The 20,308-nt window shown below is 45.5% G+C and overlaps 1 protein-coding gene across 1 annotated transcript in view; it reads left to right on the top strand.

The window, feature by feature from the left end:
- LPCAT2 (lysophosphatidylcholine acyltransferase 2) overlaps nt 1–20,308 on the top strand; it is a 62,084-nt gene that overhangs the window by 12,000 nt on the left and 29,776 nt on the right. Inside the window, exons 5-10 of the mRNA XM_066243202.1 lie at nt 1,541–1,601; nt 2,881–2,939; nt 4,175–4,209; nt 7,175–7,229; nt 16,659–16,741; nt 19,447–19,572. Coding sequence (XP_066099299.1) covers nt 1,541–1,601; nt 2,881–2,939; nt 4,175–4,209; nt 7,175–7,229; nt 16,659–16,741; nt 19,447–19,572 — 419 coding nt within the window. The remainder of the gene's footprint in view (nt 1–1,540; nt 1,602–2,880; nt 2,940–4,174; nt 4,210–7,174; nt 7,230–16,658; nt 16,742–19,446; nt 19,573–20,308) is intronic.

A 20,308-nucleotide genomic window follows, 5' to 3' on the forward strand; every position in this document is an offset into this window, starting at 1 on the left:
GTCTATTTAGATGGTGCTTTTCAGCTCAGGGGGGCGTATAGGACACCTGTAGAAACTTCTCAGACTTGACCCTCGGACCACCTCCAGCCCCTGGAGTGAATGCCTTTGGAAGGGGAGGGAGAGGCAACATTTACTGGATGAAGAACGCCGCCTGGGTGACACCGATGAGTATTCCTCTGCCTTCGCCCAGGGAAAGCAAGCCACCCCAGCAGAGCTGGTGGTCCTGCAGGGATCTTGCCGTCAATGGTGACGTAGGGGTGTTACAGTACCCAGGGGCGTATGACCAACCCGGAGGCTGTAGAAACCCAGGCATGTGAGGAATGGTTTAAAAAATGACTGGGGAGAAATGGTATTTGAAATCCTAAGGGTTCCATTTTTCCCTTTGGATCCAAGAAACATAGCTAGGACTGGGAGGTGAGAGTTAACACGCAGGTCGATTTCAGCTCATTTTGCTCATTCCAAGGAACTTTCTGTCCAGAGGTAGGTAGCATTGTCTAATTTGAAACCCTTTTTTGGAATTGTCTAAACAACCACTTCAAGGGTGGGTGGGTGGGGATGGGTATTGTAGAAAGAATTCGAGCATTGGAAATGCTAGGTGACATTCAGTGCCCCTTCCAGCTCTGAGACTTGATGATTCATGGTTAATAGTGTAACTATAGAATGTCCACTGAATAAATCATAGTTGATATTGGATCCCACTGTCATAGGAATCCGATTTTTTTTTTAATGGGAGGATGGAATGGCACCTATTCATAATTACAATTTTACAAATAACCTCTTATGGTAGCAATTTAGCCTAAAGATGTTTCTCTCTCTAATTATGATAAAATGCACGTCAAGAACTTCTGGAGGAGCACGGGTGTTCTATTTTGTTTTATGTAGTTGGCACCTGACGTGTTGTTATGTCATAACTGCTTCAGAAAATCAAGCAGCTATTTTATTCAGAGAATGGGAAACTGACTGTGATACACGTCTTCCATGTGGAAAACATAAGGGAGTGCATTAAAAGCTAAAAGCACTTCCTCAAAAAGAAATTAACTTGTGTTTCTCACGTCAACTACTTCACAGAAGCATAAAGCATATTGTAAGCAGCCCGCTTCTCCTGTTCCCTCATGCACGTTGTTGGGAGTGGTCCCGTTTAACGGGCGAGCTGAGACGGAGAAGTTGGAGACGGCTTGGGCGAGGGTGTGCAGCGGCAGAAAGGATGTGATGGCCTCAGTGTACACTTGGCCGTGACTCGGGTCTCCATCTTCTCCATCTATTCAGAGCCTAAGGATCACCAAGAAGCATTTGCTAAGTGTGTGCTCGATTCAAAGCCTTCATCTATTTTCTGAGTATTTTAACGGTCAGACTCCACTTCTTGTAGAGGAAAAACAAGTCCCAATCATCTGATGCTGGCTCCCATTAGAATCAAGGGCAGCCTTTGATTTCGTCTTTGATTGATAAGAATCGGCAGCTATCTGTGAAGTGATAAGCAAGTGAATAATGAGCTAATCTATTCATTAGACTGAAATATTAAATCTATTCCTTTTCTCCCAAGATACTAGTTTTCCCAGAAGGTACTTGTACTAATCGCTCCTGTTTGATTACTTTTAAACCAGGTGAGATAAATTAAATTATGTATTGTGACAAAGCAGTATGGGAGAGTTCTCGAATGATTTGATAGTAATACACAAAGTAACTTGTGGGTTTGCTCTGAGCACTTCTTCCTTTCTGATAAAACATTAATGTTATGAAGCCACAAAGCTCACTTCTTTCCTTTCCTTGTGGTATAACCACCCCTTCTTCCTTGGAGCGTGTGTGTGTGTGTGTGTGTGTGTGCGCGCTTGCGCGCGCGCATGTGTGAGTTTGTGCAGAACTACTAGCAGATTTTTCTGTTCCTCTGGGGTGCTGTGTGTCATCAAGTAGAAAACCTATTTCATTGATCATTATAATGTTTTCTAAGGGTCACTTCATTTTTTAATATTATCAAGTCACGAGTTTCATAGTAATGTGCAACTGTATATGTAATTTTACAGTAATTGGCATTACTTTTAAAGTAATCTATTGAATTTATTGGGGTGGCATATTGGTTAATAAAGTTATATAGGTTTCCTTGTCCAATTCTATAACACATCATCTGTATGTGGTATTGTGTGTTCATCACCCCAGGTCAGGTCCCCTCCCATCACATTTACCCCCGTTCCCTCTTCTACCTCCCCCCCACACACACACACGTCCCTCTTGTAATCTGCACCTGCTCTCTGTTCGTGAATTGTTTTTTTGGGTTGTTTTTGCTTAATTCCTTCACCTTTTTCACCCAGCCCCCCAGACCCCTCCCCTCTGACAGATGTTATAATGCTTTATTTGGTTCCCTTCATTTTTCAATATTATGGTCATGAGTTTCACAGTCATGTGTAATTTTAGATGTAATTTTATAGTGACTGGTAACACTTTAAAATGTTTCTGTACGGCTGCCAGGATGCTCCCAGCCAGAGGTAGAACTCACTTCTGGCAACGTCAGTAGTTCTCGCTGATTCCAGCATTTGGTTTGGTCTAGATTTTCTGATTTTCTCTTTGTCTTGCTATTTTGGTTGTTGCTTAAAAAAATTCTGTTGAATAATCAGTATTTGGAAAATGAAAACAAATGGAGATGTAAAGAAATTGTGTTTTAAGTGATGGGCACACTGATATTTTGCTTCCATAATTCTGAGTTATCATAATCTCTCATTTTGGTAAACACTAGGGGTTTACTGACATTGAGCAAATGTTTATTTATGTGTACTCTTAAATATTTCAGCATATGTGTGTCATTTGTTTCTGTTGTATGACTTGTACTCATACGAGCAACACGTTATAAATTTTTTTTTAACACGTTATAAAATTCTGTCGTGGTTACAGGAGCCTTCATCCCCGGGGTCCCCGTGCAGCCCGTGCTCCTCAGATACCCGAACAAGCTGGTAAGCATCCTGGTTACTACGGGGGGACCTTCACACCTTTCCAACAGCACAGACTCCCTGCCGCCCGTTCTGATGTTTGAATCCAGGTCTGACCAGATAAATGGCGGAGGCCGATGGCGAGACTCCTCCCCTTTGCCACATTCAGTTTTTAAATGTTGGCAGGAATGGCCCGTTACTTGTTGATGCCAGTATTGCATTCTGTTTTGGCCATCACTAAACTACAGAAGGACACTTCTTTACCTTCTGTTGTATTGTCACTACGATGATACGATGGCATCTCAGGTTCAGAGTGTCGTTGGAGAGCTTGCATGCGTTTGTGATGCTCATAAAGCCTGGAAGGAAACTTTTCCGGATTCACTGGTCCTTGTTGACGGACGAGAGGGGAAGAGGCAGGACGAAGCTGGGACAGGCCTGGTGTTTAATCACTAGCTCAGTACTTACTAGCTGTGTGGCTCTTGGCAAGTAGCGAAAGACAAGACGTGAAAAGGACCTAAAATCCTCTTGCAAGTCCCACGTGGTCTCAGGAAATAGTGTCTTCTGCTCCAGCTAGGGACGCGACTGTCTTCTGAACATTGACTGTGTCACTGTTTCCCTAAACACAGGTTAGTGGAGGGTGTTTTGGTTCTGAGAAGGACTTGATTTACCTGGGAGTTTGCACAAAAGGCAAGATATAATTATTAATTACCTCTGTTATTTAAGATTCAGAGCTCTTGATCACGTCAACTTTCCATTCAGTGGCTGGTGTCTCAACCTTGGACATCTGTACTTAAAATTAAAATCTCTCCAAAATTCCCTCCTTGTATTTCTGGCGGGGAGTTTGCATTTGTCATTTATTCAAATTCCTTCCCTTGGCGTTACGTTAAATCTTTCTCCCAGATTACTCTCTTCCTCTTTTTTTGGAAAACTGACATATTTTGGGTTTTATAAGCAAACTCATCCAGATACATTCATATTCAGAGAAAAATAGCTAAGCATGCACAGTAGGTTTTTTAAAAACAATTCAGAGCAACGTAGCGCCATAAATAGGTGGTGACGCAGGGAGCGCACCTTTGCTCTGTAGGCGTGCAAGCCAAGAACACAGAGCAGCCACTGTAGTGTAACAGTAATAGTACACCTGTTTCATTTTTCAATGTACTGCTTTTAATTCGGAAAGCACATGAACACCAGTATTAAAACCAGGTTTCTGTTTCATTTGGAACTCTGAACTAACAGTTTCCATCCTCTTGTTATTGTAGGATACGGTGACTTGGACGTGGCAAGGCTATACATTGTAAGTTGCTCCTACCTGTTATTTATGTACATTTTATTCTAGTGAAGAAAAAGGTTTAAAAAAAGAAGACTTGTTTTTGTGTAAGTAGATTTCCTTAAATCTCGTATCTGATAAGTCTCTATAGAGAGCATAATAAACATATTTCCCATCAACCCGCAGTGTCTCCCATGGGCAGAGTTCTAGCCATGTCATGTGCTAGTGGGTCTTAAATGTGTGTGTACCCGCTCTTAAGAAACATGCCAGTGACCTAGTCTGCATCATGCCTAGCTTTAATTTTGTAGTTTCATTTTCATTGCAGACTGGGCATCATCTAACGTCTTGATTGTTGTTGTACTATATAGATTTAGGTATATTGGTTTAAGCAGTCCAGAGCAGTCCTGTCATGTGGCCTGAAATGAGGGTTGAGAAAGCAACTAACCAAGCTTTCAGTTCCGTCCTGGGCTCTTAAAAGCACAGGGCTCAGCAGTTTCTAAAAATCCCTCTGGAGAGGAGAGGAATGCAGTTTCACTATGAAGCAAGCTGCAATGAAATAGGTCCGTAAATAGAACAGAGCACATTGTCTGACCTTCTGTTCAGCGGCCTGTTTATGTTTCGGTGAAGAGCCACATAAAACATCTGGATGTGAGGCCTTGGCCAAAGGGCTTTCTCAGTGATGCCTGTTTTGATACTGTTATGTATAGAATTCAGGTAGCATTGTTGATGGACAGGTGACAAGCCCTTGGGAACATTTAAAAGGAAGTCATTTGCCCTTGAGTATGCTGTGGGCTCCCTTAGACTAACCTTTCAGACAATCTGAACAACTTCTGAAAGTCACATTTTTTTTTATGCTTCCTTTCTCCATGTCATGTGTGTGAATGGCTTTTAAATAATAAATTCAAGTCAGAATAGGTAACTGATGAACTCATTGCATCTTCTAATGCTGATTAACATGTGACATGCTTGTGTAGCTCTGATGCCTCCATCCTCGAAGTGAAGTGAACCACCCCAAGAAGAAGCACATACATCGTAAGGGATATCTAGACATTATGTTACCGTTAACTCTTCAGGAAATCAATTTGTTCATTTGGCTAGAATGCATTTTTCATGGCACTGCTGGTTTTGAATGGCTGGTTTGCAACACTTTATACAAGGGGAAATTAGGAGAAACAAGTAGTATGAGAGCATTTTAGAAAAAAAAGTACTTAAAATTTGGGTGCATAGTGTATTTATATTTCTTAAGGCATGTCATCCTTGGGGTCTTCTCAGATTGAAATTCCTTAAGGAGATAATGACTTTGGCTTCACCGTTCAATCAACATGACATTTTTTTTTTGTCCAGGTAGATATGAAGGTCAAATAAGAGAAAGCTTTTCTGGAAGGGGGGTAGAGTTAGACACAGAGGACTGTACTTCATCTAGCCTTCTAACCTGGGAAGTGTGTGATAGGGGGAAAAGGAAAGAGGAGAGGATTCAGAAAAGAAAGGAGGAAAATGTATTGTTGGAGGTGAAGATTTCTTAGGACTCAGAAACCACCACAAATTCTTGAAAAGGTACAACGTTGTTCTGATCAAACGCCACATCGCACTTCCCGTGGGGCTCTCGTCCCCCCCCCCCCCAGTCTTCTGATCCGCCACACAGTAGAGGGGGCAGTGTGTCCGTCACTGCTGAATCCGTTTCCTCAGTGGCCCTTGCTCCGAGTGCCACCCTGGACTCAGAGCTGAGCCAGAAATCTTACCCCAGGACTAATAAATCTGGGAAATGAACTCAGAGAAGAGGCAGCTATGGCAAAGCTGTTCTGTGTCAGGCAAAGAAGTGTCCTTTGGCTCGTGTGTCCTGTGGGCAACACAGGTGTACTGAGATCTTAGGTCTGGCTTTGTTTACCTTTTTTTTTTACACCGTTTAGAACTCTCAGAACAGTATGACCTACTCATATCACTAACTTCCAAAGCACAATCATTTAAACAATTTAAATAATTAGAGAATAATTTACTTTATGGCAGAAAATATGAAATTGACTTTGTTTGCCTGGGGTTGATAGTGAAAGTTTTTTTTTCCCTTGCCGAGGCAAAGTTTGAGAACTAATACTTATATGAACAATTTATAATTAATTATGGAATTTGTACATCTATGTTCTGAATCTCCTCTTTAACTACATTCCTTGTTTACATTTCTAAAATCTTTGTCTTAAGTTCCTTCAAGTGATTTTTTAAAGGTAAATTATATTTTAGTTTCCTAATAGTAAAAAAAAAAAAAAAATTGGTATTTTCATAAACATGTTATCTAATCCATTCTGCCAGATATCTAGGTCAACTGCCCAAATGGGGTGAAATTAAAATCCCATAGAAATCTTATTCAGAGAGTCTAAATATATACGAGAAAGCTTCACATTGAAAAAACTATTTCAAAAATGGTCTTAGAGAGGGTTGATCATGACCACCTTTGTGAGAGCCTATGTCTGGCTTTACAGGGAAATTTGAGACTCTGCAGGATATTTCCTCACAGTGGGGACACTTCTTAGTAACTGAGACAATTATGATCAAGTTTCTGCTTTTCAAAAAGGCCAACTGATTTTGTTTTTGTTTTTTTTAATATCAGAAAAGAGTTTAGTAATGCAATGTTCTACTGGCGAGTTAGCCCATGAACCCGTGAATGTACCTTACAATGTGGCCATGGGTAGTTTGTCGAGGGACATGGGCCTGGGAGTCCCAAGTCATCCTGGGGACGTCACACTTGGGGGTTAGCCGACTGAGCTGCGGCTGTGACTCACACATACATCCGTGGGATTACATGGGGGGACTGAGCTTTGGAACATCAAGAATAGTTGTCTGAGCCCAAGGAGTGTTTAGCTGCCACGTGGCGTCTCTAAGCCCCAAAGATGTATGTATGATGGGTGACAAGGTGCTGTGTGTAGACAAAGGGGTTGCTGAGTCATAGTAAGATGACCCTTGTCTTCCCATATGAAGGGGACCTTCTCTTTTTCCTCATCAGCATTCAGCTCTGTGTACTCACCTGGTGCCAGCCCTTCACGAAGGTGGAAGTCGAGGTAAGTCATTCCAGACGTGGCCGTGGAACTGGAGATTCGGCCTTGCCTTTTCTTTTGAATTCCTCGTCTTGCAGAGACCGGATGTGCAAAGGCTGGAAGTGAATGAATGCCCCCCCAGGTGTATATCGAAACCCACGTGATCAGGTCTGGCTCTTAGAGTTATATCAGTAAACATGTCTAGCTTCTGGTAACCTCTGACATGGAACCGGTCCGGCTGGCCAGATTTGCATCACCTGTTACTAGGTGTTCATTCCTTTCACTGCTGACCTCTGCCAAGTTTAATGTTATGCCTTCACAGCCCGACCAAAGGGAACCCCAGAAGCTGAGAGCCTCACAGGACCCTAAAGAGTATGGTAGGCTCTGGGAGGGCTAAGAGCTGCTGCTTGGGACATGGGAGGGGCACAGAGCCCGCAATCCTGTGTGGCAGGCAGCTCGTGTCATTCACGCGACAGTCTTGGCTTGAGCGGCAGCGGCAGCTGGGGAGTGCAGGAGGAATTAGATCACTCTGAAAGTACGGACCACATTTCCAAGACTCAGAGTTGTTTCCAGAGCTGTTCCTAGTTTCCAGGAATGGTAATGGAATGGACCCCTGAATTCAAAATCTAGTTGGCTTTACTGATACTTACAGGGAGCCTGAGAAGAGAGGGTCAGATACGTACCCATACTTCTGAGTTTCCTCTAAATTCACCCCGTCTCCCGCCACTGCAAGATCTAGCAACAGAGGTGGAAATGCACATAAAGTTGTACTCTTTTGTAGAGCACATGTGTCAGTGATCAAACTGTTACAACAGAGGGATGCAGATTTCTCTTTCATGCCCTGACCACTGTTACCACATTTCCTTTCTGTGTTGTGACCGGCTGCCTGCCGGCACCCTTTCTTCCTTTCTTCCTTCCTTTCTTTTTCTTTCTCTCTTTCTTTTTCTCTTTCTCTCTTCCTCTCTCCCTCCCCCCTCCCTCCCTTATCTCCCCTCCCTCCTTCCCTCTCTCTCTCACCCTATCTCCCAGTTATAGTATTTGCATTCCCTAGCCAGATCTCAGATGTGTTTGGATAATATTTTCTAGCAAAGATAAGAATGTATCCTTTGTTTCAATAACTTCACAAGCCAAAGGGCTTTCCACCAGTTACAGACACCTGGCTTGGTAGGGAGTTGACATACTTGAATGGTACTGCAGGGCACGAAGATGGGATTTGTGGACTTCAGATGTAGTACTCTTATTTTAATTATATGTATTTTAGATTAGGGTGCTACCTCTCACCTGGGGGCCGCCTTTATGACTTCTGACTATTTTTATTCTCCGCTGTTTGGATGTAACTGAAAACTGTACCCCAGCCGCCTTCTGGACACTAAGCCTGTCCACCCCCTGGTCGGACCCGTCGAGGTCGGGCCCTGGCTCGGAGGTGCCAGTCTGCACCGCCCCACACGCAGCTTGGTTAGAAGGGCGAGCTCTTTCAGTACACCAGCTTCAGTTGTCTGGGTTGTTCTGAGACACCTCCTCTCTCTCCCGTTCCTTCAAAATTGATGGAAACCCTACATAGTGTTTTTGTTTGTTTGTTTGTTTTGTTTGTTTCTTTTTGTATTTTTCTGAAGTTGGAAACAGGGAGGCAGTCAGACAGACTCCCGCATGCGCCCGACCAGGATCCACCCGGCATGCCCACCAGGGGGCGATGCTCTGCACATCTGGGGCGTCGCTCTGTTGCAACCAGAGCCATTCTAGCGCCCGAGGCAGAGGCCACAGAGCCATCCTCAGCGCCCGGGCCAACTCTGCTCCAATGGAGCCTTGGCTGTGGAAGGGGAAGAGAGAGATAGAGAGGAAGGAGAGGGGGAGGGGTGGTGTTGGGCAGATAAAATATATATTATGCTCACTTTGTTAAAGACGGCACTGCCCATGAGGAAGCCGTCGCCCAGGTGATATTAATGTGTGTCTCTGTGGGCAGGTAGAATCCTTGTAGCCTGGGGCTTGGTTTTGGGATTAAGCCTTTCCCACCCGTTTTGATGTGGGGTGGTACAATCCAATCATGCCTCAGAAAAGTGACTTTGTATTAGAGACTTCCCTATTTTGTATATTGGATTAAGAGTTTGGATTTCTACACTATAAAATGGGGACGGAGCGGGAGCTTGCGCTCTTGGTTCTTGAGATTAGCATGAGAGGGAGCAGAGCAGAGAGCAGAAAGAGGCCATGTGGCCAGGAGAAGCAGCCAAGATGGCAGAGTGCTGAGTGAGATGCCAGTTTGTACAGAGTTTGTATCTGGGACAAGGAAGGAGATGGGGAACTGAGGAGAATAAGGCTGGTGAGCTAGAAACCTTTGATTCTAGGAAACTCGGATAAGTCAGTAGCTTTGTGAGCACTGAATGTGAGTGGGTTTTGGAGCCCAGTCTGTGTATTTTTACTTGCCCGCCGGGTGCAAGCTAGAATTAAAGACTATGGCCCACCAGTTTGTGGCTCCGTTGTTTCTTTACCGACTGTCCGAATCCTATGCGAACCTGCATGGGCCAGGAGGCTGCTTTGATAGTGGCGGCCGTGGCTCCTGGCTTTACAGGTGGAGAAGCAGATGGGCACTTCTCCTATGTGCCCTGGCCGGGAATCGAACCCAGGACTCCTGCACGCCAGGCCGACGCTCTACCACTGAGCCAACCGGCTAGGGCCTACATGGTGTTTTTAACATAGGCTTTTAGAACTTCTTCTTTAATATTAATCAGGGAAGAGCTCATTATTTATGGAAGGGTCAACTACACTTAAGTAGTTTATTTAAATATCTGAATACACTAAAATGATTCTTAATCTGGAATCAGAAGTGGGCCTTATAGAGAAACTCCATTGCACAATCGCACACAGAGACATCACAGAGGTACCTGTTCTAGCAAGGCTAATTTCTCCTGGACCTTGGTAGAATTCTGGAGTTGTTTAGTAGTATAGAAATGAGTTATAAAAAGAGTGTTAGCTACGACCCAGCAGAATGTGCCTGAGGCCAGTTACTTAACTCTCTCTAAGCCTGTGTACTGGGGAGGGTTGGGGGGTGGAGGTCACACGTATTTTACAGTGTCATTGGGATTTAATAAGATGACTTAAGTACTGTCACATGACTGGGGTTCTGTAAGCATTCACTTTTATTTCCCTTATCATGTAGATTTTTCTGTTCTTTCAAAGAGGAAGCTGCAAGTGCTGTGCACAAGTACCTTCCTTGTTTTGCATTTTCTCTTTTAGGAAATTTCAAAGTAGAATGGTGGAAGAACTAGCACTGCGCATTTGTTAGGCTGACCTGTAACGTTCTCCTCTTACTGAGACAAAGACAGTGGGGCAGTGCCAGTCACTCATCAATCTCTCTGAGTCCTCAGATTTAGGAGAAAGGAAGGTGCCTGTGTGGTCAGGACACAAGGAACAAAACAGTTCTGCTGGCACCGAGGAGTCGTAGAAAGGACTGGCTCCAAGGACAGGGGCCCTTGAATAACAGGCTGAGTGTTGGTCAAATAAGTTTGTAAATATGATATATAGGTTTGCTCGCTTATAGTTTGCATTGGGTGTGGGGGACAGGCTGTAAGCAGGCAGGGTCTTTATACCCTAAGGCTTAGTTTTAAGACTAAGCCTTTCCCACCTTAAGTGACTTTGTATCAGAGACTTCCTTGATTGTATATTGATTGAATTAAAGGTTTTGATTTCTACGCTATAAAATGGGGCAGACCGGGAGCTTGCTCTCTCTCGGGTCCTGACATTAGCATTAGAGGAGAGAGCAGAGAAAGGAAAGCAGAGAAAGGCCACGTGGAGGAGAGGAGAGGCAGCCATGCTGAAGGAGAAGCCAGTTTGTGCAGAGTTAGTGCAGAGAGGAGATGGGGAACAGAGGTGAATAAGGCTGGTGAGGTACAGACCTTTGATTCTAGGAAACTCAGATAAGTCAGTGGCTTTGGGAGCCCTGAATGGAAAGGGAAGTGTTTTCCCACTGTGTGTATTTCTTGCCCGCCAGGTGCAAGCTGGGATTAAAGCTAATGGCCCACCGGTTCTTGGCTTCGTTATTTCACTACCGTCTGTTCGAATCAAATGCGAATCTGCACTGGCCAGGTGGTTGTGATGGTGGCTGTGGATACTGGCTTTACACTGAGGAATTTGACTTTATCTCCTGTGCAGTCTGAGGCCCAGGAGGAAGTAGGAGGCCTGGGACTAAAAGGTGCAGACAAGGGGTGTTGGTGTGGTAAGCACATCCCTCATCAGCCTCCTCCTCCCCTGGGAGGGGAAGGGGCGGAGCCAGCAGGGCCGAGGCCCCAGGAGGACTGGCAAGTACTTACGGAGGGGGTGGAGTCAGCCCCAGGTGCACGGAAAGGGACTTGCAGTTACGGAGAGCTGTTGTGAGGGTGGGGAGGCTTCCCTCTCCCCACCCGGGCTCTGGCACTGGGTCTAGGGAGTCAACTGGCAACAGGTAGACCAAGAGGGGAAAAGGTATACAAATTTACTAATTTTTAATATGTGCACAAGGGCATCACAGGGAGTAAAAACTGAATACTTAAAAAAAAAGATGGGTGGGATTTTTGAGAGGTCATATACCTTCTTGCTAAACGTAGGGCAGGGAGGATGTAGGCCACTTCGGGGAGAGTTAGTGACTTTTAGGAGAGACAGCTGGGCCCTTAGAAGAGCAGATAAGAGGTGTAAGAGGGGCGATACAGTGGATCCGAGTGGGATGGCAACCTCTGTCTCCTCTCCTCGGATACGAGTCAGTCTCCCTGCCGGATGAATCTGTGCAAGAAGGGATTAGGACAACTGAGTTCCTTTTGGACGATCTGCCTGGAGACAGATGAGGCTCAGAGAAAGCCTCTCCCTATTTGCTACTTTGCAAGTGACTTCAGCTCAAAATAGCCACACACGCAGGTAGCATATTTTGAGGGTGGCATGTCCTGACCTTCTTGACCGTCATCTCCGTGGAGGTGGAAGGGGACCTGCAAGCTGAGAAGCGAGGCCTGTGTTGACACAGGTAAACATGATGGCGGCAGATGGGGAGGGGATGGAGGAGAAGCGGCCAGGCAGGCAGCAGTGAGACGCAGTCCCGGCTCCATCACTCGATCCTCGCCCTTCACTGAGACGCTGAGGAAACAGACTCAGGACTCGGGAAACGTACCTCAGCACAGCTGCTGAGATGAAGGAAGACCTTCGGCCCAAAGAGAACAGACAGAAAGCTATTAAATTATATTTTGAGGCAGTGTGCACACCCTCCCCCCCCCCCCCGGGAAAATGATGTGGCTTTTAAGCAGCTGTGAGGACACTGTGGGCGTTAACAAGAGTTTGTAGTGGCCTCAACCCATCAAGGTTTCCTTTAACATCCCTCAGTGGTCTCTACAGGGGTGAGACGGTGGGGACAGGAGAGGTGAGCGAGCGTTGGTGACAGGCACCACGGGTGTGGCTACAGTGAGAGTCTAGGTGACAGATAGGCCAGGGGAAAGTGTCGGACTCCCTAAGACCAGTGTCGAGAGGCAGACAGATGTTGCAGGAAGGGCAGAGAAGGAAGGACAACCATCAGGTTCTTGTCATCTGGGCAGGACCAGGTAGAGGAGAAGAAACGCGTCAGTAACACAGAAAAGGTCTGGCTGCAGATGTTGTCAGAGGAGAGGCGGGGTCGTGTGCTTGTCTCCCTGGCTGTGCTAGAATGGAGCAGGATGTCAGTGACCAGGTGAAGGGGCTGTGAAGTCGAGGGGCCAGCAGTGTGGTCCCTGGGGATGATGGGAGAGTGAGGGTCGAAAGGAAAACGGGGCTCCTGCAGTTCCTGGGGTATTTAGACGCCTCCTAGAGGACAGGGTTTGATAATGGCCGTCAAGCTCCCTCTTTGTGGTGGGTCTTCCTTCCCCAATGCTGTAAGCCGGAAGCAATGTAAGGCTTTGCATAAAATGGAAATGTGCTAGAGGGCTAGGTCTCACCCAAGGGGAGGCGACTGTCTTATTAGAATTCCCATCGTACTGCTCAGGAGGCCTGGGCCCTGAGCATCACATCTGGACTTTTAATTATTTTTAACTCTCAGTGGATGTTTTTACTCTCAAGAATAAAATGGCATGCCAATCTGAGTGTTATTAAATATTATCTTATGGAAAATACTGTCTGTATTAAAAGACCCAAACCCATTGTTGGTCAAATGGGTTTGTAAATGTGATCTCTTCTTTTGTGGTTTGCCTATCTTGGTGAGACACCAATAAATAGGATGGCCCCCCCATCCTCTGACTCCGCCATTTCTTTATCGTCTGCCCGAATCCAATGGGAACCTGCATGTGAATGGCCACGATGGCGGCCCCTGGCCTTACACCCATCATTCATTGTAATAATTAGCAGTGGACCCGCAACATATTTTTGGGGGGTGTCTGTCTGTGCTACAAATCAAGTGTATTATTTATAAATGATCGTTTGGCCTTTTTTTTTTAATAAAGAATTATAGGGCGATTTAAAACTTTATTATACTATTCTGGTAGGGATTTTATGAACATTAGTTTTAACATACTGTTTTCTTCCTTGGATTTCATACTGAGCAAATCTAAGATTTTACTGGAATAGGATGGAGGAAATTTGAAGTAATCGTTACTTGCAAAGAGGTTGACGCTCTGGATAGAAAGTGATGTGGGGACCTCTGGTGGCTCAGTTTATTTTTCCATCTGAAAGAGTTGCCGGATACTGATCAGAAAGCTAGACGCAGAATTCCCGTTGGGAAGGGTCTCAAAAGCCCTCTAGTCACTCTCTGCACTCGCCAGGAGAGGGGACGCAGGCCCATAGGGCGGAGTAACTTTCCCAGGATCCGGCAGCCCAGCCCAGGCAGCAGGTGTTGTTTCTGCAGCACGCCCTGTCCCCTTGGGGAGGATGTTGACAAAATAAATGTGAAAAGTACAATGGCATAGAGCAGATGGTCTTATCATTCCCAGCCGTTCTCTCTGAAATTCCACGTGCGCCCACGCCACCCTCTGCCCCCCCCACCCCCTCTGTTTGTGGTCTCACCGTCTCTTGTGGGTTAATTGCCGGGTTTCGCTGCTCGCAGCCTCTTCCTATTTGCTCTTACCCTCTCCCCACCACCAAAGGTACTGCCCCCAAACTGGGACCTGGTCATGTCGCTCCCTTGCTCAGACTTCATCTCTGAGTCACTGTTGCCCCTTGGCTTTTTAACATGACACTAACAAGATTTGAAAGTGGGCCCAGGTGAGTCCTGAAAGGGGTGTTATTTCTACAAATCTTTCTATTTTCTTTCAAACTGTGGCCCAGCGCCTATGTGTGGCTTTAGCTGTATTGTTTAACCCCTTCGAGCCACGTCCCTTTATCCAATGGAAATGGTAGAACAAGCCTCAAGGAATTGTTAAGACCCTAAGAGAAAGTCCTCAGCACACAGTAGTTGCTTAATGGATGGATTTAGCTTATTGCCATAAATATCTACCCCGGAACATGGAAAGTTCTTGGAGGGACGTCACTGTCATGGTTTCAGGGCTAGTGCAGGGTCTGCTGCTTAGCAGGTGCCTGAGCGGTTTTTGTTGAATAGAAGTGAGCTATGGAGTCTTGGGTCAGTCATGTGATCCTTGTGAACCCCAATTCCTTATGACAAATTTTGGGAAGGCCAATGAAATGCTGTAATGCATGTAAAGCATTTAGCAGGGTACCTGGTTCATAGGTATCATTTAAGAAAATAGTAGCTGCTGGCGAAATCGTGTTTATCCTTAAAAAGCCACGGTCAGCCATTAGTTCTGTGCAAAGCCTCTTTGGCTGTTTCCTTTTCCTTGACCACTCCTGGCCACGTTAGTCCTTTCCTATCTCTCACTCTCTTGCGCTAGGAACAATGGTTGGGGGGGGGGGGGGGACAAGGGTTTTAGAATCTAGCAGACCTTGGATAGAGTCCTGGTCATGTGACCTGTAGGACTTTAAATAAGTTAATGATGCTTTTTAGCCCTGTCTGTCATTGGGGGCCATCAGGGTAGTGATACTTAGCACACACATGCTGTGTTGATCTAGCCTATAAAAATATCTTTCTTCTTGAGAAAGCAAATAGATGTCATTGATCTTACCTGGTATATAGTAGGTGCTCCAAGAGAAAAGAAAAGAAAAAAGACAAGACATGGCATGGCTTAAATATGGCACCAAAACCCTGTTGATGTTAGAAAACTATTAACAAAACCAAGGATGGCGCAAATGAGGCATCACGGAATATCACCTAGAGAAAATTGTCAAATTTGGCCCTGGCCGGTTGACTCAGTGGTAGAGCATCGGCCTGGCGTGCAGAAGTCCCAGGTTCGATTCCCAGCCAGGGCACACAGGAGGGGTGCCCATCTGCTTCTCCACCCCTCCCCCTCTCCTTCCTCTCTGTCTCTCTCTTCCCCTCCTGCAGCGGAGGCTCCATTGGAGCAAAGGTGGCCCGGGCGCTGGGGATGGCTCCTTGGCCTCTGTCCAAGGCGCTAGAGTGGCTCTGGTCATGACAGAGCGATGCCTGGGAGGGGCAGAGCATCGCCCCCTGGTGGGCAGAGCGTTGCCCACCGTGCGGGGTGGATCCCGGTCGGGTGCATGCGGGAGTCTGTCTGACTGTCTCTCCCCGTTTCCAGCTTCAGAAAAATACAAAAAAAACCCACAAAAAAAAAAAAAAAAAAAAAAGACAAGATTGTCAAATTTAAATGAGGATAGCCTGACCAGGTGGTGGCGCAGTGGATGGAGCGTCGGACTGGGATGCGGAGGACCCAGGTTCCAGACCCTGAGGTCGCCAGCTTGAGCGTGGGCTCATCTGGTTTGAGCAAAAAGCTCACCAGCTTGGACCCAAGGTCGCTGGCTTGAGCAAGGGGTTACTCGGTCTGCTGAAGGCCCACGGTCAAGGCACATATGAGAAAGCAATCAATGAGCAACTAAGGTGTCACAATGAAAAACTGATGATTGATGCTTCTCATCTCTCTCCATTCCTGTCTGTCTCTCCCTATCTATCCCTCTGACTCTCTCTCTCTCTGTCCCTGTAAAAAAAAAAAAAAAAAAAAAAAAAAATTAAATGATGATTAAAAGGTGGCTGATAGAGGAATGGGTGGAGAAGATAAACATAAGAGATAAAATCATCATCATGGTAAGATTTTCACACAAAGGAGAGGGTGTGGTAGAGAGTGTGGCTCTGATTAGATGCTCTGAGTAGGGACAGCTTCCCCACTTCCCCAATTCCAGCCCCGGGCTCATTGGCTCCTCCCCTCTGCCGGAGCAGTAGGTGATCAGAGGCCCCCTGGGAGAGTCCAGGGATCAGACCAGGAAAGGGAAAGGACGAGCTAGCGAACACCCAGGACGACCCAGGGCTTGGACACTGGTCTCCCGGGTCTGAGCTCTGTCTTCCCTCCACTACGTCATGTTACTGAGGCGCTAGAAGGGCAGGGTTTCTAGAATGATAGGTAACTTATAAATTAATGCCTTTAGCATTTGCCTGAGTCCTGCCCACGGTTATCAAGGGGTGTGTTTATCTTTCAGTTCATGCCTGTTCAAGTACCGAGTGATGAAGAGAAAAGAGATCCCGTCCTTTTCGCTGGGAGAGTCCGGAGTTTGATGGCAGAGTAAGTGTCCCGAGGAGATTAGGATCAGTAGGTAGTTTGAACATGATTAGTGAGTGACATTTAACATAGTTTGAAGGATTTGGGTGTTTTGTTCCTAAGATCCTCGTTTCCGAGTTTATTTTAGTAAGTATAATAATGCACCCAAGAATGTGGCCAGTAAGACAATCAATAAATACTCTAAACAGCTGCAGCTCCAAACTAATGGAATTGAGTCTTGGCCAGAAGACGGGCAAGGGTTCAGGAACCAGACGAGACCAGCCCGAGCCTTCCACCGCCCGAGCCTTCCACCGGGTGGATTTCCCCATGCCCGCCAACACTGTCAGACAAGCCTTGTGATGGTCTGAGCAGTTCCTGCTGCAGCCCCGCCCACTTTCTGTCCCCAGCCTCCCTGTAGATGCCACAGCCGCATCAGAGGCACTAGAAAGGAAAACGTTTGCCAGGAAATACCATAGATGCAAAGAAAAGAGAAGAAGTCACCCCACTAAGGGATGATTATACATTTCAGATTTAGAAACTGCTAAGCACAAGGAGGATTTTTCCTGCACTTAAGTGAGTTTGATCGGGCCACTATTCTGATGAGCTGAATCACCTTTTGTTCTGCAATGCAAGAGAGTGTGTGATGCTGTCCCGCCACCCAGGTCACGCCTGAGCCCCCAGGTGTGCACCCTCTCTCCTGGGTACCACCTCCCACAGCCCAGCCCCGTATGTGGTGGGTTTGGAACTATTATAATAGGCCAGTAGTATTTATTCTCTTAGGAAAAATTTAAGGGGAACTCTGAATTTAGCTCCGTAGTGGCGTTTGGCTTTATAGAAAGCATATACACATATATTCACGTATATATGTACACATATCATAATAATATATATGCATAAATAAGAATGGGTATTTACATATCTATATACATATATATTCCTATTACTGTCCCACAGCAGAATAACTTGATTTTCAGAAAAAGAATAGTTAGCAAAAACAGTTTTGTTGCTCTGTGTTCTTGGTGTGCTTGTTTTATCTGGTTTCTAGGCCATCTACAGTTTGTTTTAAATTGTTTCCTCCCTTATGTTTTTATACCAGCTTTTGTCCAAAAGTTAGGCACAAAGATAAGTATTAGGCACTGCGAGAATTTACAGCAAATACTTTGATTTCCCAAAATATGCCTGAAGGCAGAGGAGGGTTTGTTTGGGGCCACCTTCTTCCTGGATTTGGAGGCGTGGAGGTCACAGGGCCAGGGACAAAGATAAAAGGATTTCACTCAGCTGCTGGGTCTTGGACCAGCACCCCTAAGATGTCTTTGCTTGTGTGTCGAGTGGGGACTGTAGGTAACCCTTGCCCTGTCTTTCTCGTGGTGTCGATTGTGGAGAGTTGAGCAGGAAACTACACGGTAAAGACATTTGAAAATGACAAAGAGCGAGGTCCCTGGAAGGCAGTGGTGGCACGGCTCTTACAGTGTTCACAGGTCTACACACGCCATCGACATGCACCGTCTATACGTGCTGTCTCACGTTGCCTTCCCAGCGACTCTGAGCAGCGGGTGGGGAGACGAGCTCAGAGGGTTCACGATGTGCCCAAGACCACAGCAGGTAGTGAGGGTTCCAGGCGGGACTCACACTCACATTTCCCTTTTCCAGAACCCAAGCTCTTAACTAGTCTGCACTACTGGTTCTTATTATATTTCCTGAAATGTTTTAAAGTTTTCTTTCTTATATATTTTTACACCAAAATATTTATTAACCAAAAACAGCCTAGTTTTTAGATAGAAAAAAAAAATGTTTAATCCTTATTGCATTCATTGAACATGTACTGCTCTTAGCAACAATTCAACAAAATCAGATACAGTTGAAGACCATGTTGCAGTGTTTACGGAATTTTTGTTAATAAAAATTTAGTAAAGAAGGATCTTCAGAAAATTATTTTATATGCTGCATACCCCTTTCTTTCTTAAAGCTCAGTAGTTTTCACGTTCTTATTTATATATATAAGTATTTTTCCAAATCTGGTTCACTGTTCTTCGATCTCTGAGCAGGGAGAAGGTGGTGCAGGTTATACTCTCCTTTGAGGATGAAGGGTATCCGGGTTCAGAAGAAAATATGAACTTATTGTTAGTTCCTTTCAGTGGTTTTAGATGCATGCTGTGTGGCAAAAAGGTGATCTTCAATTTTAAAAGGTGAAAAGTTGCAGGTGGCTAGCAGTTTGGACAGACTGCTCACTTGTAATCTGTACAGATGCCAACTATCTGTTTACATGGTGTAATAAATATTTTTTATTATGGGTCTTCCCCCAGCATTTAGTGTATTTCCTCACAAGAACCCTGTGGAATAAGTAGAGTAATCCCTACGTACAGATGAGAAAAGTAAGGCTTAGCTTAAGTGCCAGAAAGTCCACAGCAAGTAACAGAATCCGGTAGGACTGAAACTTGAGACTTCTCATCACTTTCCATAAGGTGGAAGTTAATTGCTATTATTATTATTGTAGTTTAAACACAAAGGCACAGTGATCAGCTGGCAGAAGCATACAGACCTAAGATTACCTCCCCAAACCTTAGTAAGTCTGAACGAGTAGAGAAATATGTCTCTTTGGCAAAAAGTAGCCAATCCTTTCCCACATACTGCTGTTTGTTGGCCAGCTCAGGGCCAATGAAAAGTCATTACCTTAAAAAAACAACAACCCACAAACACTTGAATTTCACTTTACTTTTGAATGCTTGCAGAGCTCTGGGGGTCCCGGTAACGGATCACACCTACGAAGACTGCAGACTGATGATCTCAGCGGGGCAGCTGACCCTGCCCATGGAAGCCGGGCTGGTGGAGTTCACCAAAATCAGCCGGAAATTGAAGTGAGTGTGTTTTAAAATGGCTACACTCTCATAAAGGTGTCTGAAAGAGATCTGAATTCCTGTATGTTTACATTCTCTGGTTTCACACATGCTCAGCTCTGGTGTGCACTAGGGAAGCCCGGGTTGTGAGTTTACCTCTCCTTTAGTTCACCCAGCTTTGTTCTTTCCAAGACCAGGATATGGTAAGCATGGATGAGTACAGCTCTGCCTCCCTACTCAGAAATGGCTCAGTGGTTAGTCCGTCCTGATACCAAAAGGATAGCAGAGTTAGGTGGTCCTGGTCTGTGGTGGTCAGAGCTCCTCTTTCGAAATAAGAATTGACTTGTAGAATAGCACTTCTGACCATCGCTAAATTTTAGGTATGTACTTACCCAAGATCTACTTTTTTCTTCTGGGTATGTAATTTTTTATAAAAAGGCAGAAACACTCCTTGATGCTTTTATGATCTAGTTTGAATGACTTAGAACATTCTTTTTATTTATTTATTTTTTATTTATTTATTTTTTTTGTATTTTTCTGAAGCTGGAAACCGGGAGGCAGTCAGACAGACTCCCGTATGCGCCCGACCGGGATCCACCCGGCACGCCCACCAGGGGGCGATGCTCTGCCCATCCAGGGCATCGCTCTGCCATGACCAGAGCCACTCTAGCGCCTGGGGCAGAGGCCAAGGAGCCATCCCCAGCGCCTGGGCCATCTTTGCTCCAATGGAGCCTTGGCTGCGGGAGGGGAAGAGAGA

Source organism: Saccopteryx bilineata, chromosome 9, assembly GCF_036850765.1.
Source record: "Saccopteryx bilineata isolate mSacBil1 chromosome 9, mSacBil1_pri_phased_curated, whole genome shotgun sequence".
Classification (NCBI taxonomy): Eukaryota; Metazoa; Chordata; class Mammalia; order Chiroptera; family Emballonuridae; genus Saccopteryx; species Saccopteryx bilineata.